Source organism: Malus sylvestris, chromosome 15 (assembly GCF_916048215.2).
Source record: "Malus sylvestris chromosome 15, drMalSylv7.2, whole genome shotgun sequence".
In the NCBI taxonomy this organism is placed as follows: domain Eukaryota; kingdom Viridiplantae; phylum Streptophyta; class Magnoliopsida; order Rosales; family Rosaceae; genus Malus; species Malus sylvestris.
In genome coordinates, this window is record NC_062274.1 from 15110830 (window position 1) to 15133304 (window position 22475).

Below are 22475 nucleotides of genomic sequence, written 5' to 3' on the forward strand. Positions count from 1 at the left end.
ATTTTAAAAGATGAGGTATGAAAGTGTCATAACACCAATAGTTGAAGTAGTTTTTTGTACTTTACCCTAAAAATAAACTAGAAATGAACAATTTAGATTACAACTTTACATTGCAAGTAGACTCCACGAATAGTAAGTTTCATATTACCTTATTAAGCTGACTCGCGCTTGAGCGGAATTGTATTTTATAGTATGGTCAATAGAACATGTAAAACGATGGGTTAAAAGGGGGGGAAGTCAGGCCAACCCAGCGTTGTTGGGTGGTCACTTAACACAGAAGCCCCACGTTTTCCCCTTCACATCTCTCTCTCTCTCTCTCTCCCTTCCTCTACTAAAACCCCTCCTCCATTTGCTCTTCTTTCTCAATTCCCGTTCTTCTTCCTTTCCCCATCCCTCACTCAGTCCCACACGCAACAAACACGCACACTCTCCAACTCTCTTTACCTCTATTCACTCTGATATAACAACTCAGTCACACTGCCTGAAGCTCACAAAAGCCAACTCCTTTCCACTTCCAATACGCATTCTATTTATAGCAACCAGAGAACGAAACGAAAGCTCCAATCTTTTTCCGTGGTTTCTATTTTTAGCACTTCAGTGAGACACCGTACTCAACAATGGCTGACCCAACTCACTCAGAGAACGAGTCAAGCTCCAACTCGTCCTCACCTTCTCCACCTTCCCCGTCCTCATCTGGGTTTTCCCAGTCCATTCCTAACTCGGGTCTAAACCAACTACCGGTAAGGTCCGACTCGCCCGGACCGGATCAGAAGCGGGCCAAGCGAGTCAGAGAAACCAGCAGCAAGCACCCGGTTTACAGAGGGGTCCGCATGCGGACATGGGGCAAGTGGGTGTCCGAAATCCGCGAGCCCCGGAAGAAGAATCGGATCTGGCTGGGCACATTCTCGACACCTGAAATGGCCGCGCGTGCTCACGACGTGGCGGCCATGACGATCAAAGGCAACTCCGCGATCCTCAACTTCCCCGGACTCGCCGGGTCGCTGCCCCGACCCGATTCGAACTCGCCCCGGGACATCCAAGCAGCGGCTGCCAAAGCCGCTTCCATGGAAACTCTAAACCCGCCGCCGCTGCCACCACCGTCGCATTCGTCTTCGTCGTCGTCAGCATTGTCACAGTCCTCGTCATCATCCTCAATGGTGGGTACAACAAGTACGAGCGGGGACGCGGGAACGCCAGAGGAGCTGGGGGAGATAGTGAAGCTGCCGAGCCTGGGGACGAGTTACGAGTCGGCCGAGTCGGGGAGCGAATTCGTGTTTGCTGATTCGGTGGAGGGGTGGCTGTATCCTCCGCCGTGGTGGCACAACAGTTATTTGGAGGAGGAGAATGGGTATAATAATCTAATCAATAGTATTATTAGGGATGATCAAATGTTAATGTCTGAGCCACCAGCTGCTGAGTGTGTTGGAGTCGAGGCCTTCTTGTGGCAACATTAAATATCAACCGTTGGATCTTATTTTCTTGTTTGTTGAGTTCATTTAAAGCCCTTTTTAATTATTTTTAAAATTTTTATTTTTAATTTTCTTAGGATACATTCCTCTCTTTGATCCTCTAGACCTATTTTTCGGTTAGTTTTGAGTTTTTTTTTTTTTTTTTTAACGCTTTTGCCAAATGGTCAATGGTCTATGTCCACAGTCCACACAAGTATTCAGTCACTTTCTTCTACTCAAATATTTCTACTTTTCTTGGGAATAAATACAATTTATTGTTTTGGAGTTTAGATTATGACTTCCCCTTTCATTGAAATCAACCGGAGACGTTGGAGTGGCGGATTAGATTAAGTCATGCAACGAATCAAACGATATTTAATATCAAACTCACCATAAGAAATTAAAAAACGAAACCTAACACCGCTAGACCAGTGTGATACAAAAGATCAGTATTTAGCTTTTTATAGTTATTTTGGGAAGTGATTATTTCACTTCCTTGGTTCTCCCATGCACTAATACGTTTTTCCTATCTTAATAAATCAAAGCAGAATCAACTTTAAAAAAAAAAAAAAAAATATTGCTGCATAAAGAGAAAATAAGAGTGTTAAAATTACTACCTTAATTAATCTTGACTACTTTTAGATCATTCATATCCTATGGGTGAATTAAACTTTTCCTACCCAAGGTTTATTAAAATACCGTTACAGGCAATATATTAGTATTTTGTTTTGCAAGGACATTCCTACAACTTTCTCAAAACATCAAATTAGTGATTTATCAAATTTGGAGTGGTTTACTAATTTCAGAAACTTTGTTTCTTAAATTTGGACTAGGATTCTCTTCTCTCCTCTTTCCATCCTCTTCCATTCCCTCTTCTTACATTATCTTATTTTATATTTCTCTTGCTATAAAAAATTAATAATAAGATATTGACATGATTTAACCGTAATCGTTCAAATAAAAGGAAAGAGAAGGGAAGGGAGGGGAAAAAAGAGGGGATTCTACTCCCTTAAACTTTGAGTCAGGAGGTAAATTTGACGGACCAGGATCCTCTCCTGAGCAGATGGAGAGGATCCTCCTGACCAGGCTCATCGGGCCGTTCATTTTTTATCCAACGGCTACAAACAGGGGGTCCTTTTAAAAGTTATAATAATTATAACCGTTTGATAAAAAATGAACGGTCCGATGGGCCTGGTCAGGAGGATCCTCTCCATCTGCTCAGGAGAGGATCCTGATTCAAATTTGACAACCAAATGGCAGGCTCTGACCAATATATGATTTCTTTTGGATTAAAGATCGAATAAATACATTAACAAACTCTACTTGCCTACTTGGTACGTATTCTTGTTCACATGCATTATTGCCCCGCCCATGTACTACATGATTTTGGGCACGTGTGCATGTGATGCATACGTGTAAAAAATGGGATAAATATGAATCAATTATATTTTTTGTTATCTTTTCTTGCAGAGAGAATTTTACATACGTAAATAAATTTCATCTCGTTTAAGATTATGGTTACCTAACTAGATAAGTGCGTTATATGGAATTACCTAGAGGTATGCTGTTTTTTGTCTAGTTACGAAGAAATTGTACAACATGGTGTGTAACCTTTTGTTTTCATATTTCTCATCACATAATAAGCGCGCACATAACAGATGTAAAAACAGTAAGTTACATTAGCGAAAGTACCTAACAAATCTCTCCTTGTGAGATGATTACTGCTGGGTACATATCCCGTTGTTTCTACATCCAGCCACTACTAAGGTCTTTGGTGTTCTGGGTCTTCTGACAATTACATTCATATATGCATCAGCACATATTGAATGCTCTATGCCTGCACTTTTTTTGCTTGCTGTAACTGGTTCCAAAGATCCTACTGAATCAATCACATTTATTGTTAAAGAGATAGATATAAGTTTATGATCAAACTAAGAACATGCATATAAATATATATATATATATGGTCATTAAAATATGCTAATTTTAGACCAGAACTATAGGGTTTCATAGGGTTGTTAAGATTTTCTTTGTCCTCTTTCAACTTCCTTAATTGTTGCTGAAAAATGGTTGTTGGTGCTAATATTATTTACCCTCGTGCGAACAATATTGCAATTAAAATATATGTGTTATTGTTTATAAACCCTAGTACTTTTGGGTTAGTATTTGAAATTCACATTATACAAGCTACTGTATAATACTAAATTTTTCTTAACTACGAAGTAGGGTGTTCAAACTTGAGTGTAAGATAAAGAGTATATTGTTCTAACCAACTTGGCTCAACTCAGATATATATATCTTCATTTAAAACCTTGTATTTTGTCTTTTTTGTTGCGAAAACAAATTATTACAAGTAAAACCATAAAGGCAATCTGATCGTATAGAACCAAAGTTGAAAGACGAAACTACAACACCGCTAATGAAGTTGTAGTTCCGACTTTGTTCACATGTCCAGGTAAAAGTAACATAAGTTGTATGATTCCATTATATATAGTATATATAGTACAAACCTTTTTATATATAGCACAAACTTTGTTTAAAATACTAAATGATTTCTAGGATTTGAAACCTGTCAATCGCCTTTGTTAATCAACGTCATGAGCTTCCTAACTAGCACTGCATAAGCATCCCTACCAGCTCAAAACCAAGATCCCGTACTATTCAAGTTTGTGCTTCCATTCATCGACCAAAACAAAAGGTACTATTTAAGTTTCTGATATCTAGGATCTAGCAAAACATTTTACACAAATTTGAAAAGGTTTTTTGTTCACATTCTCCTCATAGTTTTTGCTTTTAGTTGATTACAAATGGAAACTTTTCATTCACTTATCTATGGACAAGAAGATCATGAACCCACTTGCCATATGGTTTTCCTATGTTCAGAAGGAATCTCACATCGATAGAGATGAGGGACTTTATATGAATTTATGAAAGTTTGGCTACTTCTCATATTGTCAATTGATTTTTATGATGAAGCATTAATTTTCTTCGCAACGAAGCTCTAAAATGCGTGGCTCTCCATAGATTACAAAAATATAATGATTGAAAAATTGAAGTCAAATATCTCTGCGACCCCATTGTATATTTTGCATCGCTGGAAGATGTGAGAGCAAAGCAAATTAAGGACCCCAGTTCTTTGATTAACATCTTTGTCTTCTAACTAGGATTAAGATTATTGTTTTGGAAGTTTCTGTAATACTATTTTATGTGGCTGGAAATTGGGAGTCCTTTTTTATTTAAATCTTGCTCGATCATCGCAAATAACATCAAGGGACCAATTATTTATAAACTTATAAAAATATCCAGGGCAATCTTCACTGTTTAATCCATGGTAATGAGAAATATTACATAATATTTTTGTCCATTACCCAGGACCCCATTCTCATTTCATGTATGTCTCTAGAAAACAAGACGTCTCACCTGTATAATGCTCCTCAACATTATTATTAACACTTCTTTAGATATGAAAGCGACTAGCTAGGGACGTAAAATGTATATGTAGATTTTCGAGAATCTGTTGTATGGTATCAAAATATGATCACGTTCACGGGTCAGGATATGAATAAACAGTTAGTTTCCGTGATACATAAATTGATCATACCACGTAATTATATTTCAGTATTTTACAACACTTTTTCCTACTTTACTATGTGATTACTAGATTATTTATTAGTGAGTGCAAATAGTGAGTGACATTTACCAGTTTGCTTCAAGAAAATGAAGCATTCATTTACTACAATCAAGATTATATAAGTGATTGGGTAGTGAGTTGTAGTAAATCTGTCACACGTGCACTTAAATTCGGAAGTTGACCTTTGATTATCTAAGCAATTGATCGGGCAACCCAAAACCCAACTTAAGCATTTGGTGTGTTCTTTCATACCTGTAATTTGCGTGCTAATTAAACTGTAAATTAAAAATTAGGGTTTCACGAATCAGTCAGTGACTTTTTTTATAAACAGGGGTTTTTTTTCTTTCTGCTCGTCTTCGTTTTCCTATGACTGAAATCTGTAATTTCTGAATTAATAATATAGAGTATATAGGCCGAAAATTAAATTAATTAATCACCTCCATTTAAAAATAATTAGATTGATTAGTGTAGCATCTAATTGGATGTCAGAGAAATTTTTAGTTGTGACGGGAACACGGATGTTACACCACGTGTTTTTATGCAAGTGGTCGAAAATTTTAATTTTTAAGTTATTAACCTTTTAACACACATAACTCACCATTTATATAGGGACACATGATGTACCACTTCGTGTGACGGTCACATTGAAAAATCTCTCTAAGCGTCAGATTGGGTGGTGTAAATCACCAACATCGATGCAATTTTTAACTCAATAGAATATACTGTTTCTTCAAGCACAATACACTAGTTAATTTGCTTTCTAATCTTCGTTCTTCCAAGTCAAATCATCAACTAATCATTCTTCAATAGTATTTTAATATATGATCATCGTACGCAGATCTGATTTGGTTTATCGTGATTCACATTAGGGTTTGGAGAAGCGACGGTAATGAATAAGTTCCGGGGGCACATGCTTCTACGAAACCTCTGTATGCGCTCGAAATTGACCAGCGTGTGGTTGCTTCCATTTTAGTGAGATGATGATGAAGGATTATTATAAAATGGTGATCGAAGAGGCCCTGATGCAGGAGATGCATGTGTTTCCATTATATTATTGAGCATACACACTGACTTCATTAGTAAACTTGTTATACATAAATCGTATTGACTGCCAAAACTTACATTATTGTAGTTAAAGTTTTGGTCAAAGATGTGTCCATGAAGTCCCATTTAATACTTCTCTTAAAAAAGAGAATTTGTCATATTGCCAATTAGATATTTTATTATGTATATCCTTCTCATAATGTGACAATTATTTTTTAATAGTTACATGATGAAAAGTATATGTACATAAACATATACAAACATAGATAGCTATGAAATTATCGAGTGTTGATATTTGGACTACGTTTATTGACCACCTCTTTAATAAGTCCCATGTACATAGGTGAAGTCCATCTCATCAACAAGGTGATCCTTAGTGAATGTAAAATAGCATTAGTCTTTCTCTCTTCCTCCACAATTTTTATTATTTTTTATTTTTTATTAAATGATAGACTTTCATTCCATAGAAAAAAGGGTTACAAAGGAAGACTGCTCAGTCCATTTACAAATGTCATCCTTAATTATGATATGTCCAACTGATAATTTAGTTGAAATTCTCTTCCCCGAGTCCAACATGCTTCAACAATTTATATTGGAAAGTATTATATATACATAAAATCATCAAAAGTAAGCAGGTAGAATTATTTGTGGTCCATGTACATTTACGAATACGTGACAAGTCTCTCATATACATGCTAAAAGCACACATGGACATTCAATCAAAGAGCCGTCCCAATGCAAATTAAGGCCTAAGACGAAAATGAAATGAAGTTTTCCTAATTTAGTACCTTAAGATGATTTTTTTTTTTTTTTTCATTTTTCACAACAACATAAATTTGAGGTACATCATATTAGACTTGTGAGAATAAGAATTTTCGTTTCTTATTTCTAATCAAGAATATGAAGAATGATGAAATTTTTAAGATATATATATATATGTATATATTAAGGGTATGAAGAAAATATAACACATGCCTTGTTCAATCATTGAGATACAGTATTTCCATTAAAATATGAAATCATTTATATGTCCATATAGCTGTTGTGATGAAATCTCATGCATATGTACCCTTCTGAAGGTCGTTGGGATGATTAATTTGATGGTACATATTCTTGTAGGAGAGACCATAATGTAAAGGGTCTGTGCACCAATATCTTTCCGAAGGGCCCTCCTGATATTTCATACGTGAATATTTTATTAGTCCCATGGAATTAGGACTAGTATCGTAATGCAAATTATGGGGCCTTTATGTCATAGGATGTAGGACAACAATGTTACAGATCGACATATACAACCCCTGGCTATTTACTTGAACAGCGATGTATCGATACAATTGATTGGTTTTCATTTGCTTTCAGAAATTTTCATCCAACTGGCTAGCTTTCATCCACAATCGTTATCGAATTTTATTACTTATATCAAATTTGGTACAATGTTCAGTTCTATCATATCTAGCAACTAGATTTCAAATGTCTACCTTTAACAGTACCTTTTCATCCATAGGAAATGTTGGTGGTACGTTGCCTCTTTTTAAATAACTTGCGATACGAATAGTATTATAATCACTGTTCTAAAAATTTCCATCTAGCGTCGTCTAGGCCCACCTAAGTGCTAAGCAATTAATCACTGCCACAATTAATCCACAGTTAAAAATTAAGAAATGGCGCTTAGACCTGCCTAGGTGCTTGCCTAACCCGCCTAGGCATCCGCCTAGCCCTCTTAGACCCACCTTTGCACCCGTCTAGCCCTCTTAGACCCGCCTAGGCACTTGCCTAGTTCGTGACTCTCACATAAATAGAAGATAGATAACTTTCACTTTACATTTTTTTTTCAATAAATTGTAAGAAACTTGTTGAATACTTGGATGAACACTCATTATAAGCTTGTTTTCCATGTTTTCAATATGTTCAAACATTTTTTAATCCATGTATCAATTTATTTTCCAATTTATGTATCCCAATAAAATTATATATTTTTCTTAACTACAAGTCGACATTTATTTATATATTATATAACAAATTTAATTAAAATTAAAAACCGCCTAGGCCCCACCTAAACACTTAGGCGCTAGGTCCCTGTTCGTCGCCCCATCAGCGCCTAACATCATTTAGAACCTTAATTATAATGCATCAAGAATATGGAGCAGCTCACGTGCGACTAACTTTACATGATAAGATTTTTAGGCCCAACATGATCCACCACCAATAAACTGATTTTGTCCTAATTTAACCACCTATTACTAGTTGGTGGGTTTTATCACAAAATGCTCCAATTATATTAGGGGGAAAACCCCATATATTAATTGTATATATTTTTATCATATGCTTGATGTGGGATTCCTATTCTCCAACAATGCATACATAATAGCACCGTTGAATTAATTGTTTAAGATCACTATATATATGCAAGCATATGAATGTGATAGTTAAGTACATACAAATTATTGAGGTTTCTAGGTTCTAGTTGATCAATGAGATAGTTAATTACGTACAAACTATTGGGGGTTCTAGGTTCTAGTTGATCTTAATTAAGTTATAGGTTACAGCCTTCCCTAACTTCTTCCAAGTTGTTCTAGGTCATGATCGATCTTTAAGTACAAATTATCAAGTTCGAGTACCTTAATTAGTACCAAAATGACATATACCAACTTGGTAGCTCGCTCAAGGCTTTGGTCCTCTTTCTTGATTATCTTCTTGCTCTACTTTGGGAATATGTTTAAGAATATTAATTACCTGAAACGTGTTTACTGTGTGTGTGTTTGGTGCATATCAATCCTCGTGGCTTCTGCTTGAGGTACTTATAAAAATTTATCCGGCATGCATTGAAGTAATCCCATCCAAAGTATGATTAGCATTATATGATCTTGTTTTCATCGATTGAGGAATGACAATTAAACTGCATGCAATTGTTAGAGTAACCTTTTCAGATTATCCTAATAGTAATTAAAACTTGTTAATAGTTTTCTAATCAATTGGTATGACTAGTTAACTAATTCAAAGACCACTAGCTTTTGGCATGTGAAAAATTTGGATTAAATTTGTATGGTATGATCACAACAACTAAAAAAAAAAACAAAGAGGAACAAATAGAGAGTATAGCGTCTTAAATCTTAGGCAACTTTTTTGCCTCTAATCCAAAATCAGATATAATTACCACTGTTTTGTTAAACTCCATGTTGTTCATAAAACAGAACATCTCTATATTGGACTCAAAGATAAAAAATCTATTAATCCTGTGTCCAAGTTGGTTTAATAAGTAGCTTAATAACTATGTTGATTTAAACCTCAATTGCAAAATACTAACTAGTGAATATTAGCAACCTTCTTATTTGAACTTTCTCGGATCTCCTTCTGGTCCTCAATATATTGAACAGTGATTTTGAACTATCTATTTTCTAGGTCATACATACCACAAATAAACAAAAAACTGAAATATTTTAATCATCTAATGGCCATCAACCCAAAAGAAGAACCATAGTATTCGAAAGTATTGGAATTTTGATGGCGTTAATCAAACATTTAAAAAATTCTAATTTGAATGATTTTTTGCAAAGCTAAGTTTTAAGAGGTGAACTAGAAAGCTAAATTATTTTGATCATCTACAATATTACAAGCTAAAAAAGAGAGTAAATATTACAATATTTTGGTAACATATCTTCTTACTTTTTCCCTGACTAAGTATAACTGCAAAATATTATCACTAACCCAATAGGACCAACCAACTGACGAGTTTTTTTGTTTTGTTTCGTTTTTTTTGTTATGGTTTTGTGTAGAAAATATTCACAGTCAATGATTTTCCATATTTTTAATTAGTTCTCTCAGTAAGACTCACGATTAATATAGTTGAATTTATAGGAGATATCTTGACGTGAGCAAGTAAATAAAAATAAATAAAAAAATAACAGCGAGTTAAATTCGTACACGTTTTCCCTACTACAATGAAAAGAAAGAATTGGTAAACCAGGTCTCCTTTCATGATGAACGAGACTTGGCTCTCAAAATGCCACCTGACCTCAGGCATGTGTGAATTTGCTGTAAAATTACCCAGAGAATTAAAGTAGCAGCTCAAGTGAAAATTACTTGGGAGTTTACTGGAATAATTATAAGATAAATACCAACAGCTGTCCTCAATTCCCACTCATCATTGTGTTATGGGTTCACCACCCTCTTAAAACACGCAAAAATAATTTGGTAATTAATTAAGTGGAAGAAGATCACAATGTTGGATCGAGTGCTCTGAAAAAATGCATGGCACGTAAGATATGTGAATATGGAGGTATGGGAGTCCGAATAAGGGTCCTTTGAGGATTTTAAAGATCTTTTAATTGTATTCGTTTATTTTACATTATGTGATCACTTTTCATCGAATATTATTTGTGTTTAATTTTAAATAAAATAATTTAAAATAAATTTTAATCGTATAATATACGATGAATAATTACAAATAAAAAATCCAAAAATGATTAGGTCATCATTTCGACAAAGAAGTACAATTAACGCTTTATAAAACAAAAAGAAGTACAATTAACCGGCCCAACTAGCCATGCCGCACCGCGTGATGATAAACAGCTATCTTCGTACAATGATGAATCATTAATCATTACAACTGATCGAGCATATTACTGAGGTAATGACTGATGAGAAACCCAAGATATGTAAAATTACTTATGAAGGAAAGAAAATAGGAGTGGTAACCGCACACTCATTTTTATTTATACACTTTTTAAATTTTAAGTCGTTGTATCGAATGAATTGAAGAATATCAAATAACAGAAATTACCCAAGATGTGTGACTGAGAAGTAAAAAATGGTATGTAGATAGCACACTCCAAGAAAATATTGAATTGTGAAAGGATTTTTTTTATCAAAATAAACTTCCGAGGGACGAAGAAAATTTTATTGATATGAAAAAAAAGAAAAAGTTATACTTAATGAGAGGAGAACATAAACCTTACGTCACTAGAAATAAAAACAAGAAAAATACAAAGAAAAGAGAGGAAACATCGGAGAAGCACAACCGCATATATAGTGGCGTTACCAACCCAAGTATAAGATAACTCCTCATCATTTATTTTTGTCCACCACTAAAGTGAACAATATAGTTAATATGTTAAGATTAAGTAAAAACGTGCATTATAACATGAATGATATTAATTTACTGGCATGCTAATTTGTTCATGGGGTCCGGATATGTTGATATTTGCCATAACATATAGTATTGATGAGATTTTATAAAAGTGCCTTGACTGATGATATTTTTTTTCTTAATTAATTTGATGTGATTACATATATGGCATGCTGTTGCCCCAAAGGTGTAATCACATTAATTTAAACCACGAAACATTTACATGTGCGCAGCTGGTATTTATAATTAAGAAGATTAATTTGTTATTAAAGAAAGACTAATTTGTTGCTGTAAGAAGAAGACTGCTTTGTTTCTGTCATGAATTAAACAACGACTCGTGCCGAGAGACCACAGCGTCGGCGTCGGAGCCGTGTTCGGTGGACACGGTGGACGGTGGAGCGTGGAGGTGCTGCAATTTGCAGTGTCTGCCATAGTAATATTACGTCAAATTATATTAATTTAAAGTAACCATTTAACAGGGTACTGTCTGCATTCCCATGTCACTCCTCCTCAACGACCGATCACGCATATCTCACCTTCAACGCTCTGTCCCTGCTTAATATTTCAATTCAGTAGGGTTTCGCCTTCATATCTACTCACCAGCGGGTATTTTAGTCTGTTTAGTATACACTGAAGTTCTTGATAGTTATATTCTTAATTATTGCATTATTGGCTTAATATTTAGTGTTTTATTGTTTCAGCGGATGTCATCCACCGAAGTACAGTAAATAGGAGCTGTGCACCTTCTGTCATCACGAACCTGAGCTTGAAAGCGAGATTGTCCCTCAGATGAGAGTGAAAGTGAAGTAATGCAGCTGCTAGGTGGCATGGGCTCCATGCAAACAGACTTTTTTTTGTGCTCCAGAGTCCAGAGTATTTACTATTTTAGATTGTTTAACTGTTATTTTTTAAAATACAAAAATTATGATCTAACAATTAAACATTTAGAATACCTAGCACCTCAGAGCATCCAATAACATTTGCCATGCAAGAGTGAAAGAGAGTAAAATGGTCAAAGGATCCCTCTCCTATGAGAGATTTTTTAGTGTGCTCAAACACGGGCATATTTGGAACTTTACATGTGTCATATTCAATTAGGAAAAAGTATTTTTTTAAGTATCTTTTTAATTGTATAAAAACATGAGATGTTCTGCTCTATATTTCGAGTACACTGAAGAATCGGTCATCTCCTGGATCCCACTAATCATGCTTTCTGTCAATTATTCTCTTCTTTTATTTCTTATTCGTTTCAAGATTTAGCAGATGTCAGAAAATATATATCACCAAAAGTATGGCTTGGCTTCACTAGCCAGTCACCAAGAAAAAGGCAAGGCAATGACAAAACACACGTAAAAAATAAATAAAATAGAAAGCTCCTTCTTCAGCTTTTCCATATCGCATTCGTATGTCTTTTTTGGGCGTTTTTGCCTGTCGGGGTGTATAATGCAGTGCTTGAAAGTTGACACACCGACCCCAGTCTATTCAGTTTTTATTTTCTTAATTAACATAGTGGGATTAAAGGGCCTGTGCATGGTAAATGTTTGAATCCTACAAGTCATTATTCACCAAGTCTGAAGTGTTGTATGACTCTCGAGACTCGGTGAATATAAAGTTGATTAGCGAAAAAATATTTCATTACACATTTTGTTTAGGAGCTAAGCACTTCTTAAGGGTATACCTTTAATACGAAGTAGTATTAAATTACGACATGTACAATTATAGTTGTGTCAAAATATCAGATACGCTATACTGTCACAAGCAACTAAAGATGTAAAATACACAGAGGAAGTGAGAAAGCATTGATCATTTGAACCTCTCACATCCCACATTTGAGATTTACTCGGTTTGTGATTTAGTATATATCGATAGCTATAGCACTCTTCTTGCCCCTACAGTTTGCATTTGTAATGAGTAGTAAGACAAGAATAAAGTGTGGTATTACAATATTATTGTAGGATACCATCAATTCATGTATTTTATATTATATATATATATATATATATATATATATATATATATATACACGACATATCTATATATACTTATGAATAATGAAAAATCATATCATGTGACGTTATCTGAGCATTGACCAATATAGGCAATAGGAAGACATACTTGGTCCAAAAGAACCTCTCATCTTATTTGTAATCTTTTAGGAGCATGTGGGCTAATCACTAAATAACTAGGCAATGATGACATACCATAATCTAATGAACGATCTATGCTTTTTGTTAAATGTTTATGCGTTCTAGCAGGAGGAATACATATCTTGATGAACAGAAAAGGCAATCTTGTCTGGTGGTGGTGGAGGAATTAAAAAAATGTGGGAAATGTTTCTATTTTCTACAACTTTCGTGACATTATACAAAAGGCCTAGCCTACCAAAGAGATCGACAACCACATCTATCTAATTTTCAAATGGAAAAAAAAAAAAAAAAATTGATGCCGACAGCACAACACAAATATTCCATTCCATTAATCAGGCTTATTTTGGTGAAAGAGTACCATTTTGGATCATAAAGTGTGTTGAGTATTACAACTCATGTCAAAAGGAAAACAAATGTGAGTGGAGATGCTGCAAAAATCAAAGTTTCTATCTCCAATTTGGTTGTCAACATTCTCATCAATTGTGAACCTTTTTTCTTTTTGGATCATCCTATTAGATAATCTATGTCGCAGACATGTTTTATTGCCTGACACATCTTTGGCCATTTTTTCAATCCACAGGGATAACACAATAATTTTCATATAGATCAATGTCATGTACATTTACTTATATTTTATCTTTTGGACTCTGGAATAGTTGGAACCACATTACGAAAAATGACAGGAGTATAATTGATGTAAAAGACTCGCAACTCGAATGGTTTAAGAGAATTTACACAATTACTCGGCTTCTGTGTCTATTGTTCGTCCCCTAATACCACTTGCATCAAAGAAATTATGATTGCAAATCTAATTAAATTTACAATATTTTCCCTACTTCCTCATTATAACAAGGGAAAGAAAACTAACAGATGCAAAAAACTTGTAACTCAAGTAATTAAAACAGAATAATACTTACATTCTCTCTTGAGATATGAGCTCATTCTCCCATTTATAAATAACGTAAAACAAGCTTTACTACTTTACCATTGATTTTGAACGGTTTTGATTATAAATTATTTTCAGCGGCCATTCTTCAATACCTATTGTAGCTCGAATGAAATGAAAAAAGGGAGGTAACTTTTGGGCTGGGCTTTAAAGTATTGATGGGTTGACCCACCCACTAGGGGTAACATGGACCCCATAGTTCCTTTCTTTGTTTTCCCCCTTTTTTATAAATTATTTGTCAATATAAGAGTCCAAGACAAAGGACCTAAGCTACCCATAAGATTCTGCCGACTTTTACTCACAGATTACATGAGCCAATAGGAGGGTGCCGACCAACGCCCAGATTCTGGTAAAAAACTACGTGCTCTGAGCCGTCAGATCAGTGCAGTCACATCCTGCGTACCTTTATTGGCTGGATCATCGGTCGCGGTCAAAGTTCAAACTTCTTCTCCTGTCTGGATAACGTGGCAGTGAAAAGTTGGGCGGTGTTGTGACCTTACGGTGAGGAGCACTAAGGGACCTCAGGATTTGCAGCGTCTCCTCCGAGTCTCGGACAGTCGCACGTGGGTATCGATTCAACGATCAACCCCACGTGTTGAACTCCTCTCCCCACCAACTGTATATTCGCCTGAACCCACAAAAATCCCATCTTATTAAATTATTTATTTTCCAAATGTAACTTAAGATTTTATTTGTCTTAGTACCACGATCCAATACCATTCTTCTTTATTTGTAAATATGAGATTTTATATTCAATTATCGTCAAAAACGAATTTGAACAATATTATTGTTATATCCCATAGAGAGATTAAGCTCACTTCCTCTCTTAGTGTAGATAACATCGTCTTTTAAAAGAGATTTTATTTTGATTGAGAAAAAAGATTATATAACTAACCCACAACAACGACCGAAATGACCAAAATTAAAAAAACTTAATAATTGAAAGTGGAATCGAGTGCCCCAGAATTTTAATTCGAATCCATAGAAAACGATGATTTAGCAGGAGATTAGCTTATTTCGATTAGATGACAAAAAATTTTGGTTCGACATTAGTGAAGCTCTATTTTTTAATTGACGTTGCATGTGAAGTCAAGAAAGGCTTGAAGGAGCTGGAGTCAAGACAAAATAAATTTTAATTTAAAAATTAAAACAATAAACATTGAATTAACACGCATATGGTGACACGGGTTCCATGTTCCATCCAAGACCACTCTGAACAAATGTGAGATTTTGGCATTTTTACCATTCACGTTTTGCAGGGTACACAACTACACATGATACCAATAAATGATGACACATGCCCACGCCCACAAAGGAGGAAACCGAGGCCCCAGAGAGATTTATAGATGCAACTGAAGATATATTCTATTTATGTGCAACTCTTGTTACGTAATGAAATTGGAACATATATCATTGATTACACTTGCAAATCTCTCCTAAGGTGGGTTCATGCACCATTTATTTCTACTTCCCTCTGTACGTTAGAGAGAGAGAGAGAGAGAGAGAGAATGAGAGATACTAACAACAGATGCATGCATGATAAGGAATGGATGAACATGTTCATGTTATTGGCCATCTGGCAAGACAGAAATTTCCTAGAAAAAAAATGTAACATATAATCTCATGGTGGTGAAAATTAGAATGGTTGACAACTTTCATTACCTTATTATCACGAGCGATAAACTTATCACATGACACTATTTTATCGGTTTCAGATACCGTCACAACTTTGATGGGCAAGTTTATCTCCTCTTGTGATCGCCAAAGCCTCCTGCAGGGCTTTCCTCTTAGGGCTACCAGTAGGTTGATGCAGGCTCTTGTGCACTCTTCTTTTGGGGCTAGTAAAGTTGGGACACTTCTTTTCTATGGATTGGGATGGATCTGGCCCTATAGGCTTCAGTGCAGGACCTACCAAATGGGATATCCAAGCTGAATCCTTCACTTCAAATGTTGGTTTTCACCAGCAGTTCTTGCAGGAGCAATTCCCATCATTAAAATGGTGAAACCTTTTTGAATCTCTTAAGATGATAGCCCTTCCAGTAGCTTGAGACACAAGCTTCATAAACTCATGGCAATCTCCGCAAACACGGACGTTCTTTATGATCCTTATGGGTATCCTTGCATTAGGTTTTTTGAATAAACCAAATGCAAGAGCAAGTTTCTCGCTGTGATAACAGATGGACTCAAACTTCTCCTCCTCCCCAACGTTATGAAGAACCAGTTTCGTGTTGGGAGTAAACCCAGATTCCTGCAGTTTCCTTATCAGTTTGTTCAGTTCCTCGTAAATTTGTTGTGTTTCTGGATGAGTTCGGTCTTCTGATGAAAATTTGTGAACATTGTTATCAATCTCAATCCAACTGTAAGCAGGAAACTTCTTGACATTTTTGTCCTTCATGAGAGACCTTATACGCGCCACGTCTTCCCATCTTCTAGAAGTAGCATACATGTTGGAGAGTATGATGTAAGGTCCAGCACTGAGTGGCTCAAATTCAAATAGATGCTTAGCTGCCATCTCGGCATGTTCAATGTCACCTTTCACTGCGCAAACAGATAGAAGAGTGGACCAAATCAAACTATTCGGTTCATAAGGCATACTTTCAATAAGACATACTGCTTTGTCTATGCAACCTGAATGGCCAAGGAGACACACCATACATGCATAATGGTCCATAGTGGGAGCCGTACCACTTTGTTCACTTATTGAATCGAAATACTTCTGTCCTTCTTCAATCAAATTAGCATGGACACAAGCAGATAAAACACCTACGAAAGTAACATTATTTGGCTTTATGTCTTCTTGTAGCATGTTCTCATATAGGGCTAAGGCTTCTAGGTCCTTCCCATTTTGTACATACCCTGTAATCAAAGCATTCCAAGAAACCACATTCCGTGATGGCATCAATTCAAAAACCACACGAGCATCTTCAGTAACTCCACATTTGCAATACATATCAACCAGAGCACTAGACACGAGCAAATTATTGACGACTCCCATATGCACTGCCTTTCCATGAACAACCCGTCCGTGATACAAATACGATAACTTTGCACTGGAACTAACTATACTTGAGATGGTAAAACTATCAGGCCTGACATTTTCCAATAGCATCTTACCGAACAATATCAAAGCATCCTCTTCTCTGCCAACCTGTGCATATCCTACTATCATTGTTGTCCAACAAATCTTATCCTTCTCCTTGATCCCATCAAATTCCTTCTTTGCTTCTACTATATTTCCGGTTTGAAAGTAAGCACTGATAACATTTGACACCGCAACCTGGTCAGGCTTCAAACCTGATGCTTGCATTGCACGAAACAAATCAATGCATTTTTCAGGCTGCCCGTTTTTCAAATACCTGAAAATCATCAAATTCCAGGACACCACATCCTTATCAACCAACCAATCAAACAACCACCGAGCCTGATCAATGCCACTGCACTTGGCGTACATATCGATCAACGCATTCAAAAGAAACGCATTGCCTTCCAAATTACGAACAACTACTCTCCCATGAATTTGCTTCCCAATCCTAAAATTCAGTAATCTGGTGCAAGCTTGCAACATGCTTACAAAAGTATGCTCCGAAGGCTCGAGTCCTTCTTCTTGCATTTTCACAAAAGCCTCCAACGCCTTGCTCAAACACCCATTAGCCACAGCCCCAGCAATCACCGTATTGTACGAGACCAAATCCCGCGAAGGCATCTGATCAAACATTGTCCCCAATTCCTCAAGGGACCCAGATTTCGCATAAGCAGAAAGCATGGAATTCCACGAGTAAATGTCTCTCTTGGGCATTTTGTCGAACAGGTTGCGGGCGTCAGCAAGATTTCCGTATTTTGCATAGAGCTGGAGGATCCTGTTATGGACGAAAGTCTTGGTGGGCTGAAACGAGTGAAGGTCCATGTGAGATTGCAACCTCTTCGCTGCGGCGACATCGTTGGCTCGAACGCATTTGAGCACGAGCCGCGTGTAGGTCTCGGCGGTGGCGCTGCCGCGCGAGAACAATAGGTCTATGGCGCCGCGGAGACTGTGCCTAGCTTTCATAATTTTACCGCTTTGAATTTGAAATTACAGGGATCCGTTATATGACCTCACTCGCCTTTGAAAATGGGTAAAGTTCTCAATTTTTTTTTTTTAACAAACCATATCATCTATCCTAAGAAGAATGAGTTTGGCTAAGCTTACCTATACTGTAATTTAAGTTTGGCCCACCTCAAGCTTCATGTGCCAACAATCATTTTGGACCGATGACTCGTCAAATTTCTTGTTTCGTTTTAATATATTCAAGAATAACTTACATGCAATAAGAGATTCTACTATGAAATAACTCAAGCCAATTTAGTACCATATGTAAAAGAAAAGATAAAACGTCTGGTATTACGTAATTGGCTTGGAATAGTTTCACAATAAAAACTCTGATACATGTTAATTTATGAAACGTTCCTTAGTTCGACAGGACTTGATATAAGTGGCTTATGTAGTCATTATTTTTATTATTTTTTGTCAATTATGTTGCTTAGTTTATTTTGTTTTTGAGTCATTTATTTCCTTTTTTGTACTTTGAAGGTCAACTGGACCAAAAAGAGAGAGGAAAAATTCTGAAGAAAGCGGATGCAATTCATGTTATGTGCTGGAAGGATTGTACAGATATGTCTCGGGAACAACTGAAACGACTAAGTACGGTTTTAAAAAAATAAAAAATAAAAACAACTAAGTACGAACTAGGTGATGAGCCACATATGGATGAAAAACTCTAGATGGTATTTTTGAAGAATTTTACGGTTCGTGATTTCAATGTCTGATATGAAATTATTAATTTTTTAGTGATTGCTATTCAGTTTGAAAATCTCTACTGGATTATGTGCTGATCTTATAGTATAGGACGTGATTGGCTTGTAAGATTGCCATATTTTCAAGTTGCGGGTCGAGGATTTAGAGAGATATTAGACATTTGTTAACCAATTGAGCTTGGGAGACAGATAATTATTAGTTTATTGGGGTTTCCTTGTGCAATGTGTACTTGGAATCCAATTGGTATTAGATCAAGACTACAGAAGGGAATAAAAATGAGCTTTTGATCGTGAACTTTTGGGGGGATGCTGCTGTGTATAGAATTCTTCATATGGCTGTTTTATTTTCCATTCAAATTTGGTTCAAAACATTAGCTCTTCATCAAGGGATCAAGCACGTCTCCACCTTCACCTCATTCATCGCCGTTTTCTATCATCATCTCTTACTTATACTTGTAGTACTTGTATAGTTGAAAATCAAAGTACGCATAATAAACTAATAAACAAACAAATAAATGGACTTCAAACAGATATAATTATATTAAACTGAAAAATAAGTAATGTCATGATGGTTAAAAATCAGATGACTGCATTGTAATTGACTTGTATCAACTAAATAATAAAACATTTGTAGAGAGCTAACCCTAATCCCTAATAGGCAAGGAATCTAAATCTTTAACCTGCAAGAAAACCTAAGACGTAAAATACCAAAATATATTGTAAATAATAATAAACCAAAATGCTAAATAATTAAACTTTTGTTTTGCTTATGTCGTTGAAAAATTTGGTTATATTTTGAATTGATGTCTAGCTAAACTAATGTCCTAAGGTTAGGATGAAGCATTTGATTTAGTTTTTCAATGTCAATGCAAACTTGATACGACTTTCATATCTTTGTTCTTGAATCTCTAAACATAATATATCATTGATTATCTTTGGCTTGACGCTTAGTTGTCATTATTCTGTGGATATTTGTGTTTGATTGTGTCAAGTGACCATCTTACTCGACATATAAGCACAATAATTTAGAGATTGCATATGATATGAGCTAGACATAGACTTGTATGATTTGTATGTTTATCGTTCCCACAAAGCTTAATGGCTTCTTGAATGTTAAATTGGACCTCGACCATAGGCTAGTTGCATGCAAAGATACTTGATTCTTGCCATGCTTATTAGGAGACTTCTGAAGGGAAACAATTACATATTGAGTTGGATCAAAACCTTTTTGTAGGTAAATTTTAAGAACCATATTTGGAATTGTTTGAATGATGCATTGACTTGAGAGAGTAATACCACTAGACTTTTCACTTACAAGTGAAGAGAAATACTCAATATATTCAAATTAAGACATGTCACATACAAATGAAGATAAATACTAATAAATCGTTGTATTAAGGGCACACCAAGCAATATATCAAATTTTGAGAAAAACCCCGTAAATTAAAAGACATTACAAAATCAAACGGGGAATTAGAACCACTGTTTCGATTGAGTACCTTGAATGGACAAGTTCAGAAGAGATTTGCATAGGCATTCGGTCAATTAAAACTGCTATTGCTACGCCAAATTATAATCTTACAATACTCCAACGCTGCAAGTGGAAGCAGCAAGTACTGCTAAATGCTCTTGCTGCTTCATAGCATTTACGGTGAAGATCTCAGAGATCTTTTTTACTTTTTTGGTAGATACAGGAGAAAAACGATAAACCTATTGATAATGAAAGACTAAAAAGATTCAAGAGGGATTAGTAGTAAAAGTAAATAACTCCTGTTCATCTTTTCCTCCAAGGTCTTCTCAAGTGCTTTAGCTTGAGCTAACTACCTCTGCCACGATGACGTACTTCTTGCTTCTTTCTCGGTCAATTGGAAATTTGGAACTGTAGCAGCTCAAGAAATCGGTCGGTAGGTCCTTCCTCTAGTTCAAGAGTTAAGAGTACTTGCATTGCGGTCCGTCCATTAGTTCGATCAATGCATCATCTCTTGAGTCCAAAGAAATTCATAGGTGATGGGTTTTGGCTTTGCACACAGTAAACACGTCGACACTGGCGAAGAAACAGCGCAGATCGACTGCTGCAGCCTATGATTTCCAACACGCCGTTTCATCTCCTTTGAGAAACGACGCCCCTTTGGCCGGACTTCTGTTGGCGGTCGGGTCTTCAAAACACAAAACGAATGAACACAAAATGAAAAAAAAAAAATGATGATATAGAAGTCATGTGTTCGATACCTTTTTGATAAAATTTGACTTGTTTGCATAATTTGTTACCATAAAAGAAAACTTACAATGCGTGTTTGTATATGTTAAGTTTAATATCAATTAAATAAGCACTAGATGCTTCTGTTTATAACAATATCCTAGTTATTTGAGATATTGGAGCAAATTAAACATTTTCTCCTACTTACCCAACATCCATTAGCGCCTATGTTCAAACCAATATGCAAGAGAGTTATACAGGAACATGAAGTTATTGGATCAAAACCGGTAGTTCTGGTCGTTTATATGGAGTAAATTTTTTTAACAGATTGAGCTCTTAATTAACTAATTAACCAAATGGTTAAACAAATATTTGTACAAAGGTTTAATGAATATAATCCAAAAAGTAAGCTTTGTGAATCCTGTCCTAATTTGTGCTCATTCTAGTGATGATCGAGATGGTGCAATAAATTATCCACCAACCACGAGTTATTAAAAGATAAAATTGTAGAATGAATTTGTAGAGTAAGTGTCTTAGTTAATTAGTGCATGGTATTAAAAATATTGATCAAGTTTAATAAAGGGGAGACTTTGGATGCGGTCCTTAGTTATAAATATTCTTTGATTGAAACCTTGTAAGTTTTTAATTTTTGATCGAGATCCCTGAAATTAATGTGATAATTTATTTCTATGTACGTTACTATATTTTTAAATTAAAAATTAGAAATTTTAGTTGTTTATATAAATGAGATTTTAAATAAAAAAACCATAATTTGTGGGATTAAAAATATTAAAATATAAATATACTATTGTGTGTGTGCATATATATATAAACATGAGTACATTCATCAAAATTAACCAAAAAAATTATTGTATCAAAACTTGGGGTACATTCTTCTAAATGACAAAAAAAAAAAAAAAAGATATTAGGCTTAACAACATTAGTAAATTTCTTGGATTAAACTTGACATGGATACATTTTAAAATCAAAGAAAAAAGAATGTACCCATATAAGTTTAAAAATGGATTAGAAAAAAATTGAATAGATTTTATATAAAAAAGGGGTACATTTTACATATAACAAATTGATATATTTAAGAATGGGTACATTTTAACATTAAAAAGTTTTACATGAATGGGTACAGAA

At 35.3% G+C, this 22475-nt stretch overlaps 2 protein-coding genes across 2 annotated transcripts; one reads left to right on the forward strand and one right to left on the reverse strand.

The window, feature by feature from the left end:
• Positions 1-238: 238 nt before the first annotated feature.
• LOC126605963 (ethylene-responsive transcription factor TINY-like) lies at positions 239-1474 on the forward strand. The gene has a single exon (XM_050273418.1). The coding sequence runs from the start codon at positions 618-620 to the stop codon at positions 1452-1454; it is 837 nt and encodes a 278-aa protein (XP_050129375.1). The 5' UTR covers positions 239-617; the 3' UTR covers positions 1455-1474.
• A 14414-nt stretch (positions 1475-15888) lies between these two features.
• Positions 15889-18525, reverse strand: LOC126601598 (pentatricopeptide repeat-containing protein At2g22070-like). Its single transcript, XM_050268322.1, has one exon. The coding sequence runs from the start codon at positions 18384-18386 to the stop codon at positions 16299-16301; it is 2088 nt and encodes a 695-aa protein (XP_050124279.1). The 5' UTR covers positions 18387-18525; the 3' UTR covers positions 15889-16298.
• Between the last annotated feature and the right edge of the window lie 3950 nt (positions 18526-22475).